The sequence below is a fragment of the Carlito syrichta genome, unplaced genomic scaffold (assembly GCF_000164805.1).
Source record: "Carlito syrichta isolate Samal-C Ts95f unplaced genomic scaffold, Tarsius_syrichta-2.0.1 Scaffold304557, whole genome shotgun sequence".
In the NCBI taxonomy this organism is placed as follows: domain Eukaryota; kingdom Metazoa; phylum Chordata; class Mammalia; order Primates; family Tarsiidae; genus Carlito; species Carlito syrichta.
Window position 1 is genome coordinate 418,593 of NW_007248653.1, and position 13,342 is coordinate 431,934.

The following is a 13,342-nucleotide window of genomic DNA, read 5'->3' on the forward strand; positions in this document are numbered from 1 at the left end:
AGGAGCTGGGACTTCGGGTGCGTGCCACCATGCTTGGCTAATTTTTTTATTTTTTTGGTAGAGATGAGGTCTGTGTTGCCCAGGCTGGTCTTAAGCTCTTGGGGTCAAGTGATCCTCTCATCTTGGCCTCCCACGTGCGGGGATTAAAGGTGTGAGCCCCTGCACCTGGCCTATTCTCCACTTTAGAAGATCTGTTCTTGGTCTTCTCTTAACCCACACATCACCTGTCGTCATTGCTCACCTAGTTTTCGTGCTAGAATATAAGGTCCTGATAGCAGGGAAGTATATTTTTAGAACATAAGAGATATTCAGTAAATATTTGATAAGGAAATAAGGGTCATTACTTTTGGTTTCATTTCCTCAAATAAAAAACAGGGTTAGTAAAGCAGCCTTGTCCATCCCAAGCATTGTTGAGAGTATCAACTATGAAAAATTTTTTATTATACAAACATTTACTATTTTATTTATTACTGCTATTTTTACCACTAGATTTTACTACTCATATTCTATTCCACCAAGGAGAAAAGGGTGGGACATGTGTCTATGGATTAGAACAGGTCAAATGCCGGACACATGAACGAGTTTGTCCCTTCACAGAAGTTAAGAAAGTAATTCATCGATGATATTTTTCCTACTTTTTTCTTTTTTTTTTTCCACTGGAGGGATTTGATTTTTGTCCCAGCCAATGGAAACAAGGTTGGTCATAACCAGAAAGTCACATAGGAAGAAGAACATTTAGGGTTAATCTATAAGAATGCAGGGTTGGGGTTGGCATAGTGGCTTATGCCTGTAATCCTGGCACTTTCGGAGGCTGTAGCTGGAAGATTGCTTGAGGCCAGCAGTTTGAAACTAACCTGGACAACACAGTGAGACCCTGTCTCTACAAAAAAAATAAAAAATAAAAAATTTGCTGGGTGTGGTGGTATGCTCCAATAGTCCCAACTACTTGGGAGGCTGAGGTGGGAGGATCACTTGAGCCTAGGAACTCGAGGCTGCAGTGAGCCATGATTGTGCCACTGCACTCTAGCCTGGGTGACAGAGTGAGACCCTGTCTTGAAAGAGAAAAAAGTAAAGGAAGAGAAGCATGCAGGATCGAGGGTTGCTTCTTTAGATGCGGCTTATGTTATTGTAGTGTCAAGTTGTTTAATTATAAAGAACAGAAACTCATTAAAACAAGGCAATTTACTAGAAGGAGCAACTTACAGTCTTCAAGGGCAAGAGGTAAAGTTGGGTCTCACTAGGGGCAGGGATAAGAACCTGAAAAGTTGGTAACCAAGACAGTCCTCCATCTCTGAATCTATTGTTTACACTTCTTGTCCATCTGTTTGTTTCCTTCCGTGCTTCGCCCCTCCCAAATTTGACAGACTTTCCATTAGTGAACATTTGGTGGAACATGGCTTCCTCAGCTATAAAAATATCCTTCCAGTTAGTTCCCACTCCCAACTACCTTCAAGTCTTGGTCTCAATTCCAAATTCATGGGAGAGAAAATCTTACTGGCCTAGCTTGGCTCAGGACTCCATCGTTGGTCCGGTTGGTTGTGGCAGGGAGAAGAGGGTCACGCACATCAAGGAAACACAGAGGCTGGGCACCCCCTTTGAAAGCTCTGAATGATGGAAATTCTCAGGGAAAAGGTGGACATAGTCATGAGTTGACAATGACTGGACACAAATGAAATCAGTTCCAGTCACACTATGCAACATCACATAGTTTCATAAACCAAGCTTCATACCAGAAGCACCAGGAAAGCTTAAAAACTTACAGATTCTTGGAGCCCCCACTTCTCAGGTCTCCCCGCCCCTTCCACCAGTGATTCTCTAGGGGTAGGGCTCAGGAATCTGTATTTTTAAAAAGCACCTCAAGCCAGGCTCGGTGGCTCAGCCTGTAATCCCACGCCTTTGGGAGGCTGAGGTGAGTGGATTGCCTGAGCCCGCGGGTTCGAGACCCGCCTGGGCAGCGAGACCTCATCTCTACAATAAATCAAAAAATCAGCTGGGCGTGGTGGCGCATGCCTGTAATTCCGGCTACTCGGAAGGCTGAGGCGGAAGGATCGCCAGAGCCCAGCAGGTTGAGGCTGCTGTGGCCGGGAGTGGCCACTGCACTCCAGTCTGGGCGACAGAGTGAGACTCCAACTCAAAACAAAAAAAGCACCTCAGAAGGTTACTTTGAGACGCAGAAAAGAAGCGTTCTTCCTGCTTTGGAAGAGCAGACGTGCTGATTTCTGGTGTAAGATCTCTTTCTGCTACAGTTTAAAAAGCACAATGATCATAATGACATACCACTTCACACCCATTGGGATGGGTAAAATAAGAAAGGACAGTAACAAATGTGGGCCAGGATGTGGAGAAACTGGAACCCTCATACACTGCTGGTGGAACTGTAAACTGGTACAGTCACTTTGGAAAGCAGTGTGGCAGTTTCTCAGTAAGTCAGACCTAGGTTACCATATGACCCAGCAATTTCACTCCTATATGTATACCCAAGAGAAATAAAAACACATGACCACACAAAAACTTTCATGAATGTTTATAGTGGCATTCTTCATATTTGCCAAAAAAAAATAGAAATATACTAGCCAAAAAGGTTATCTATCAACTGATAAATGGATACATGAAATATGGTTTTCCATATAATGGAATATTATTGGCTATAAAAGCAGTAGACTACTTTTAAACTATTTTTGTAGAGACAAGTTCTTGTTATGTTGTCCAGACTGGTTTTGAACCCCTGGCCTCAAGTGAGTCTCCCGCCTTGGCTTCTCAAAGTGCTGGGATTACAGGCATGAGCCACCCCACGTGGAAGGACAGAGTACTCATACATTCTACAACATAGATGACTGTTGAAAATATAATGCCAACTGAAAGGAGTCAGACGCAAAAGGCTACTTATTATATGAGTCCACTTATATGAGAAGTTCAGAACAGGCACATCTACGGACACATGATATTCATGACTGCTAGGAATGGAGGGGGAGAAATGAGACGTGACTGTATTGGTTACAAGGTTTCTTTTAGGAAGATGAAAATGTCCTGGTGATGGGTGCATGACTCTGTGAGCGAACTTCAAATCTCTGAATTGCACAGGGTGAATTTTATGGTACGTGAATTATACCATACACAACATTTTTAAAGGCACCGAACGGTTTCATAGCACTTGGGCATGAGAATAAGGATCTGAACAGAGGCGTAGAGGGACCAGATTCTGAAGAGGACTCGTAGTGTGTTGGGAGTGGATCGGATGGCTGCTTTTTCATCACCCAGGATGAGTTGTCACACAATTCTCTTTAAGAAGCCCAAACCCATGGGGAGACACCTCTTATCAACAAGGGTGCCTGAACAAAGCATGTTTGTATACCTAACCCTTAACTGCACCCCACAATATCACAATAAAAATATTGTTTATAAAAAAAATATTTTGAAAGAAAACAAAAAACAAGCCGGGCTCAGTGGCTCAGCCTGTAATCCCACGCCTTTGGGAGGCTGAGGTGAGTAGATTGCCTGAGCCTGCGGGTTCGAGACCCGCCTGGGCAGCAAGACCTCATCTCTACAATAAATCAAAAAAATCAGCCGGGCATGGTAGCACATGCCTGTAATTCCGGCTACTCAGAAGGCTGAGGCAGAAGGATCGCCGGAGCCCAGCAGGTCGAGGCTGCGATGGCTGGGAGCGGCCACTGCACTCCAGTCTGGGTGACAGAGTGAGACTCCAACTCAAAAAAAAAAAAAGAAAAAGAAAACAAAGCAAAAAAAAAAAAAGAAGCCCAAACCCGGAAAGCCTAAATACTCTGAGGGCTCTGTGGTCAGTTTTACTGCAGGTCTCCTTGGAGGCAAGGTTCTGACTTAAATAACGTCGATGTCATGGACCCTGGTGGGAACTGTGCCATCAGCTTCCCAGCTCCTGACCCCCTTGTGTGATCTCCTGACAGAGAAGTATTTCCTGTAGCTTAACAACAACTGCTATGAAGTTCCTTCCAGGGAAGTTGGTTGCTTTCCAGGCACTGTGGAAGAGGACAAAATGGCAAATCAGAGACGGTGTTTTTCTGAGCATTTTTCTGTTTATGAGGCAGGATTTATTTTAACTAAGCATATGCTTTATTAAAAGACAATTTTAATTTCAGAGCATTCATCTGCTGTGGAGAAAAACCATCTCCCAATCCTCTCTGGCCACCATTCAGGTCACCACATGAGCTGCCAGCCTGCTTACCTTAGCGGTTTTGCCCACTCAGTGTTTCTACCACAGTCACTTGGGCCTCTCAACCCTCTGGCCCACGCGAACCCCTGGGCCTCCATTCAGGTTGTTCTAGGCTCCTGGGGTCACCTCCTCCTGCCTACATACTCTGCCAGTCCCACCTGTCCTGCCATGTCAGTTCCCATCTCACCACTTCCCAAGCTTGGCCCTCGCCCATCCAGGCCACACCGCCTGATTCTGTGAACAAACTTATCTCCTGTGCCACACCTCAGTCTTCTTCCACTAGACGACTGGGTCACTGAGGGGCTGACCTTACAACTCCCTGCTTCACAAAGAGCCTCACCAGAGTTATTCCGTTACATTCTATTCTTTATATTCCATTCTTTGTAAAAGGATTTAATGTTTAAAACAAGTAGATCTGTCACATCTTCCATCAAAAACTTAGCCCACATGACAAGGCTAGCATAATGTCGCTCTAGGACTGAAACTCTGTACGCTCTCCAAGATTTCTATCACAATTGCAATCAATTCCTCTCTACTCAAGAATGACAACAGAAAATTACCTTTCTTTCTTTTTTTTGAGTTGGAGTCTCACTCTGTCACCCAGGCTGGAGTGCAGTGGCACGCTCATGGCCGCCACAGCCTCGACCTGCTGAGCTTAGGCGATCCTTCCAAGTAGCTGAAACTACAGATGCATGCCACCACACCTGGCTAATTTTTGTGACTTACTGTAGAGACGAGGTCTCACCAGGTTGCCCAGGCTGGTCTCAAACTCCTGGGCTCAAGCAATCCTCTTGCCTTGGCCTCCCAAAGTGCTGAGATTACAAACTGAGCTACCGCACCTCGCCAAAAATTACCTTTCTAAGCAGTTTTCTCTACAAACTAAAATCTCTGAATTGGTCAGTCAGACAGGGCCTTTTGTAAGCTCTCACTGCCTTATGCTAAAAAAAAAAAAAAAAAAGTGTATACTGAATTCACTACTAATGTCAGAGCCACAAAATTGAGGTCCTCAGAGTGTATCTCCGATGAAAAGAACCCAAGTCCCTTGATTTAAATGCTATTGCAGTATATGTGAACGTTTTTTTTTCCAACCTTACATATAGCCTGGGCAACATAGCAAGACCTTATATTAGCTAGGCATGGTGGCATGTGCCTGTGATCCCAGCTACTCAGGAAGCTGAGGTGAAGGATCACCTGAGCCCAAGAGGTTGAGGCTGTGGTGAATTGTGATGGTGCCACTGGAATCCAGCCTGGGCGACAATGAGACCCCAACTCAAACAAAAACGAAACCTCACATACACAGAAAAATAATCAGGAGGTAGATCACAGGCCAGTTAACTTCTGCCATGCGGCTGGAATTAGTAGAGCAAAACTCTGTTTTATTTCTCTTCACCACAAAGGAGGGAAAGGAAGAACAGAGGTAAATGGTAGGGGTCATTCGCTAGTAGAAAAGGAAGCTGAGATTCCCCACGCATTTTGGAAATTGAGCAGAAAGAATTGCTTTCCCCACTCATGCTTGGGCAAAGGGTGTGGTCAGACTTTGGCATGGGAGCCAGACAGAATATATAGCCAGCCAGCAGTTTTCCATCCTGAACAGTCAGCTTCTCCAAAGTCCAGAGAGCAGCTCTTCCTGAGTTCACTCTGGGTGACAGCAGGAGGGTGTTCCTCTGCAGGGCTCTTGCAAACCTTTAGCTAGGCATGACACCATCAGAAGGGCTGGAGGAAGCCTCTTTGCCTTCCCAGCTTGAGATGCAGAGAACCTAACGTGTACCTGGTGGCCAGCAGAGCCCTAAGCAGAGAGCTATGATGAATAAAAGACATGTATCGCTTTTCTAGAATGCCTTCTTTCAGGTACAAAGATTCCTTCAGGTGGGTCCTCTGTTAGCCTCTGGTCGTTATCAGCGGAGGATCTAGCTAGCCAAGATAAGTAGGCCTCTGTGGAGCTTCCCATAGGGAAGACTGAAATTGAATTATTCTCTTTTCTTCACTTAGTTTCTAGGTGGAGAACTCCAAGTAGCAAGAGGCACAGGGTAAGGAGGGGAGAGACTGAGCCCCTCTGAGACTCTACTCCTCTGCTGAATGCCACCTTGAAGGGAAAGAAGAAGTCGAATGGCAATTTCCAGTCCATTCTGGGTTGGCCCCTCGGAGGCTCTGGCTTCTGGGTAATGTCCACAAAGTTCACAAGAGTCGTCAAAGGTACTTCTGCTGCTTGTTGAGAATCCTACAGGAAGAGAGCCAATGGCCGGTCAGTGCTCGGTCCCCATTCATACAGCCCTCTAACTTCCCTGTTATTATTACTTTCCCCGAAGAAAGAACAAAACCAAATTATTCTGAGCAAGATAGACCTTAATCTCTACTGGTCCTGTGTAGCTAGCTCTCTTTCAGTGAGACACAATGAAATGCATTTCTCAGCAGTAGTCCATGACACCAGAACTGTGGAGAGTCATACCTACTTAAACACTGACTCTAACTTCCCCTAGCTGGGGAGGTGTCTGATATCAGAGAGGCCAGATGGCAAAACGGTTGCTGTCGCTTGCTTAGCAGCTCTGCTCTATCAGGTCTCAGAAGGCGCCAGGCTCTGAAACCTCCTTGAGTACAAGTGGAAGCAGTAGTGGCAATTCTATTCCTTCTTAAATTGCAGAAAGGCAAGCGACTCTCAGATTCTCAGTGTTAGAAAGGATCCTCCCAGCTACCTACCAGGTCAAGTCAAATCAATAGATGTTCCCAGAAGGGACCTTGTCAGCCTGACTCAACAGATGTAGCTCGTCAGGCTGATCTAACAGATATAGCTTTGGTAGATAAGGTCGCAGCCTGATGATGTCAAACGCTGGAATCATATTTATGGAAAATGAATTCCCTTTGTTCTGACTCTGAGCTCATCAAGCAAACTTCTGATTATAATTTGACAGTAAATAACTATCTTATAGAATCTGAGATGATGATTTTTCTCCATTCACCTTCTTTTACTCTGATGCACATATTATGCACCTGTTGTGGTCTTTGGGAACAGTAAGCTCCAGGTTCGGGGAACATAATTTTGCCTGGGATAGCCCCTCTAAGGATGTTGTTTAATATTTGTTTGCTGATTTAAATGGGTATGGAGCCAATGTTGTGATAATCTTGCATGTCATATTAATTCTTTGGATTCTCTCTTTTTTTTTTTTAGTTGGAGTCTCACTCTGTCATCCTGGCTGGAGTGCAGTGGCACACTCAGGGCCACTGCAGCCTCAACCTGCTGGGTTCAGGCAATCCTTCCACCTCAGCCTTCAAGTAGTTGGAATTACAGATGCATGCCACTGTGCCCAGCTAGTTTTTGTGATTTATTGTAGAGACGAGGTCTCACCAAGTTGCCCAGGCTGTTCTCGAACCCTAGGGCTCAGGCAATCTTTTCGCCTCGGCCTCCAAAAGTGCTGAGATTACAGGCTGAGCCACTGCCCCTGGCCTGAATTTTTTTTAACAGTGAAACTCATGAGGGACTTGGCACAGAACTAACATGGCTCCTGAGGCGCTGAGAGAGCCACATATGTGACAAGGACGGCCAGTCTGGGCTGCAGCTGCTGAGGGAATTCTGATTCCAGACAGGCACTGGAGACTGGCTGAGACTAATCAAAGACAATGGATAGGAATTGATCACTTAAGAAGTAATACACTCTCTTGGAACTTTAACTTGCAAAAGGATTTACTAGGACTTTAATTTTTCCCCAGGAACTTCATTCATGGGGAGAGAATATATATTCAATGTTTGGAACAAGTCTTTACAGGTGGTGCTACTGAAACATGTTAATATTGTTATTTAATCTCATTTTCCGGATGCCTAATGAGCTATACTGGTTGGGACGCCTAGAAATACTGTGAGATGGAAAAAAGAACAGGGGGCCAGGCATAGTGGGTCACGCCTGTACTCCTGGTGCTTTGGGAGGCTGAAGAGGGAGGATCACTTGAGGACTGGAGTTTAAGATCGCCAGCTCTACAAAACATCAAAAAAAATAGCTGCACATGATGGCATGCACCTGTAGTCCCAGGCACTTGGGAGGCTGAGGTCAGAGGACTGCTTGAGCCCAGAAGTTCAAGGTTACAGTAAACAATAATTGCATCACCATGCTCCAGCCTGAGTGACAGAGCAAGACTCCATTTCTAAAAAAGAAAGAGAGAGAGAGAGAGAGAGAGAGAGAGAGAGAGAGAGAGAGAGAGAGAGAAGGATAGGGGATGAATTTTCAGCTTTGGGCTCAGTGTTGTCTAGGAGTTGATTTAATTAGTGTATGATTCGGACTCACTTCAGAGCCTTTAAGAGGAGGGCAAATTGAAACTGATCCCTAGCAGTTCCAGGAGAATTCCCAAAGAAGTTGTGGTTGGAATTGGGATGGTGACCTGGTGCTAGTGTAGCCTTGAATTAGGAAGCCTGCTGTTACACACCCAAGCCACATCCATACAGCATCAATCAGTAATAAAATTGATATTTTGGTCTTTATCTGCCTGACTCCTTTTAATTGATTTCAAACTCAGACAGGGAAAATAGGAGTGCCATTAGCCTCCTCACACTCCCAAATCAGGGAATTTCCATAGCCTTGAGGTCAGTCCATACCCCGAATTGACCTCTGAGATAATCATGAGCCCAAGAAGTCAGCCTTTAAACCCACATCTACTCAAGTACATATCTTTAAGTATATAGTGGTGTTTCAGTGGTTCAGAAAATCCACATGACAAAAGTTGTTTGAAGTTATTCTTTCACACTCATCTAGAATATATGTGCTACAACAAGAGCTACTACTAGACTGATTTTTTTTGTTGTTGAGTTGGAGTCTCACCCTTTCGCCCAGGCTGGAGTGCAGTAGCACGTTCACAACCACCCCAGCATTGCTGCTGGCTCTGGTGAGCCTTCTGCCTCAGCCTTCCAAGTAGCCGGAACTACAGACATGCGCTACCACGCCTGGCTAATCTTTGATTTATTGTAGAGACGAGGTCTCGCCGAGTTGCTGGGGCTGGTCTCGAACCCACGGGCTCAGGCAATCTACTCACCTCGGCCTCCCAAAGTGCTGGGATTATAAGCTGAGTCACCGAGCCCGGCCACTAGACTGATTTTAAGATGGCGGTGTAAAGATACTTCTTCTCCCTCTGTCTCTCACTCTAATCCAAGAAGAAACGGATTTTTAAAATTCCACCTTTATGAAATGGGGAGACGTCAGAGTATGTGGAAGCAGAAAGAAGATGGAGGCAAGGCTTCACAGAGGGAGAGAAGGTCACACCTAGAAGTGAGGCCAGCAGACTTTCTGATTATTCCCTGAAGCACGCAGGAACAGAGGGTAACAGGGAGGTAGCGATGAGGTAGAGATGGAACATGGTTACTGAACGATTTCTTCTCAATGCAATCAGGCAACTATTCCTTTCTCCACTTCAATGAGAGACTGAAGAGTTTAATCCTGAGGGATTCAGAACTCAGGAACATTGGGCACAGGGAAGGGCAGAAACTAAAAATAGAGGATTACTCTGGATAATGAAATCCCTTCCCTCATCTAGTTCCAAAATCACTACAGATGGTCTTATGCCTATGTACTTCAGTCAGGAGGCTGGAGGGTCTTCTTTGGAAAAACTGAACAGTCCCAGCAAAGACACAAAGATACTGCCTTACAGAGAAGGTCACAAGTCAGTCTCACCCGTGATCACAGAGCTTTCGTTTTTTTTTTTTGAGTTTGAGTCTCATTCTGTTTCCCAGGTTGGAGTGCAGTGGCATGCTCACAGTCACCACCGCCTCGACCTGCTGGGCTCAGGTGATCCTTCTGCCTCGGCCTTCCAAGTAGCTGGAACTACAGGCATGCACCACCATGCCCAGCAATTTTTTTTTTTTAATTGTAGAGATGAGGTCTCACCAAGTTGCCCAGGCTGGTCTCGAACCCCTGGGCTCACGCAATCCTTTCACCTCTGCCTCCCAAAATGCTGGGATTAGAGGCGTGAGCTGCTGCACCTGGCTGATCACAGAGCTTTCAATCAGCTTAACAGCTTACTCTTATTTTGGATAGAGAGCTAAACATTAACAAACATGTGAGGAAAGCTTCTCAGTTAAAGAGAAAAAACTGTACAAAACAAACGGAATAAACAAACCCCAAGGAAACAAAGACAATGAAAGGTGAAGGTGCCAAGTTGTTAATATCATCAAAGATCTCTTTAGAAAAAGTATTATGAAAAGAAACAGAATAAGAGCTTAGGTATTAAAAATGTGAGCAAAAATTTAAAAATCAGTAAAAAGGTTAAAAGGTAAAGTTGAGAATTTCTTCTGGGAAGAACAAGAAGATAAAGAGAGAGACAATGAGACAAAAGAAAAAAATTAGAGAATCAGTTCAGTGTCCCTCTAACAGATTAATAAGCATTTCAAAAAAGAGATCAGAGGAAATTATTAATCATGTAAGAATAATTGAAGTTTCTCAGAACTGAGTTTCCAGAGTAAAACATCTCATGAATTGTTTGGTATAATGAATGAGAAGACGTACTCAAAGCATAATACTGTGGAAACTTCAGACTACTGGGAACGAAAATGGCTTCTGAACAGCAGTACTGGAAACTAAAGACAATGGAAGAATGCCTTCAAAATTGTGAGTGAGATAATTTTCAGTCTTGAATTTTATGTGAGGTCAAATGATCAATTAAAGCATCATGATGATAATGGTTGAATAAAGTTATTTTCAGACAAGTGAACTAAAGGAGAAATATATTTTACAAGTATCCTTTTCCAAAAAAGTGATTAGAATTTGAGCTCCACCAAAACATGAAAGTAATCCGAGAAAAAGAAAGAAGTAATGTCCAGTCAATAGTGAATCTAAGATAAGAAGTAAGAAAAAGCCGGGCTCGGTGGCTCAGCCTGTAATCCCGCGCCTTTGGGAGGCTGAGGTGAGTGGATTGCCTGAGCCCGCGGGTTTGAGACCCGCCTGGGCTGCGAGACCTCATCTCTACAATAAATAAAAAAATCAGCCGGGTGTGGTAGCACATGTCTGTAATTCCGGCTACTCGAAAGGCTGAGGCGGAAGGATCGCCGGAGCCCAGCAGGTCGAGGCTGGGGTGGCCGGGAGTGGCCACTGCACTCCAGTCTGGGTGACAGAGTGAGACTCCAACTCAAAAAAAAGAAGTAAGAAAAATTCCAAGACAGTAGTTAAGTCCCATGACAACTGCTGGTCGCCAACTAGTCTGCATTCCATCAGGTCATGGAAGTCTCCAAGAAGAGCACATGTAGCAAAAAGTGGAACTGATAGACTACACTGCATTGAGAGAAATTTAACAGAACTGTTAGAGAGTGTGAGAAGTTTTAGCCATCAGTGCAAAGAAAACTAAAAATAAAATATGAGGTAATTATTAATTTCAGAAAAAATACAAATATTCACAAAAACTGAAAAACTTGGCTCAGCATGAATGTTTACACAGTCATAATAATGAAACACTGGATATTGATTATTTATTTTTTAGAGACAGAATCTTACTCTGTTACCCAGGCTGGAGTGTAGTGGCACAATCGTAGTTCACTGCAACCTTGAACTTTTGGGCTCAAGTGATCTTCCCACCTCAACCTCTTGAGTAGTTGGGGCTATAGGTGTGCACTAATTTTAAAGAATTTTTTGTAGAGACAGGGTCTTGCTATGTCGCCCAGGCTGGTCTCGAACTCCTGACCTCAAATGATCCTCCCACCTCAGCCTCCCATAGTGCTGGGATTTACAGGTATGAGCCATTGCATTCAGCATGAATATTGATTTAATAAAATACTCTTATGTAAATAAATTGGGAGAGTGGTAGGAGGGACAGGAAGGAGGTCATTAATAGAACTGAACTCACCCATGAAAATAGGAAGTCAATACATTATCTCTGAAATGAATGATTGATTCAAGAATTGAGTATTTCAAAACAGCTAGAAAAAAAGATTTGAAATGTTCCCAACACAAAGAAATGATAAATACTCAAGGTGATGGATATCCTAGTACACTGATTTGATCATTACACATTGTATGCACTTATCAAAATATCACACATACCCTGTAAATATATACTATTATGCATAAGTCAAAAAATAAAATTAAAAAAAGAGATAACTAAGTATACATATTGCTGAGAAATCAAGGTAAATACCAGAAGAAACAGCTAAAAGAGTTAACCAGGGAATCTCTGGACAGCAGGATGGCAAGGGGCCATGGGACTTAATTTTTTAAAAGATCTTCTTTTCTGGCATTTTTGGCTCTAAAAAACATATGTATGTATTATTTTGATGTTATATGGTTATCAAGTAATATGATAAAGTATCCAGTCATCTAGTGTCAGCCCAATGTACAGGGGAACTGAAATACAAAGCGGGCTTGATGGTCCCACAGCTGACATCGACCCGAGCCAGGGTGAGGAAGCTGAGCTTTCACGTTCCTGAGCCCTAAGTCACTGGCTAATGGCCATCTGGGAATGCATATTCCCAGGTACTTTACAGGAAAAGAGGGTTCTGGTAAACAAAACAAAAATGGAAGAAAGCCCCAGGGATGTTCCTAACAAAAGAGAGGAAGAACATAAAAAATACAAAGGTTATTGCAAAAAGCAGAATTACATTTAGGAACAGTCAATAGGGTAGCATATATAAGATATAAAAGAATAGGATGAAATGCTCAAATTAAAAGCCTGATCATCATCCTGTCTGCCTTCCCACATCTATGCCATAGAGTCCTACCTGTGGCTCTCTTAAATCTTTTGGATTAGGTCACTTCTCACAGCCCCTCTCCCCGGGTTCAGGCCACTGGCATTGGATGGTGAATTTCTATAGACGTTAGAACTGTTCCAGCTTCACCTCAGTATTGCCTCACACCCTCCATACCTAACTCAAGACATGGCACAGAGTAAGCAGTCAATATGGATTTTTTTCTTCTTTTTGAGTTAGAATCTCACTCCTTTGCCCAGGTTGGAGTGCAGGGGCATGCACGCTCACAACCACCCCAGCGTCAACCTGCTGGGTTCCAGCGATCCTTCCACCTCAGCCTTCCGAGTAGCGAGAACTACAGACGCATGCTACCACGCCCGGCTATTTTTTTATTTTATTGTAGAGACGAGGTCTCGCCAAGTTGCCCAGGTTGGTCTTGAACCCGCAGGCTCAGGCAATCCACTTGCCTCGGCCTCCCAAAGTGCTGGGATAACAGGCTGAGCCACCGA

The 13,342-nt window shown here is 44.1% G+C and overlaps 1 protein-coding gene across 3 annotated transcripts in view; it reads right to left on the minus strand.

Moving 5' to 3' along the window:
- Window positions 1–5,541: 5,541 nt before the first annotated feature.
- TCTN3 (tectonic family member 3) overlaps window positions 5,542–13,342 on the minus strand; it is a 33,272-nt gene continuing 25,471 nt past the window's right edge. For all 3 annotated transcript variants that reach the window (XM_021713455.1, XM_021713454.1, XM_021713456.1), the window contains one exon: window positions 5,542–6,404. In XM_021713455.1, the coding sequence (XP_021569130.1) occupies window positions 6,168–6,404 (237 nt within the window). In that variant the 3' untranslated portion in view covers window positions 5,542–6,167. The remainder of the gene's footprint in view (window positions 6,405–13,342) is intronic.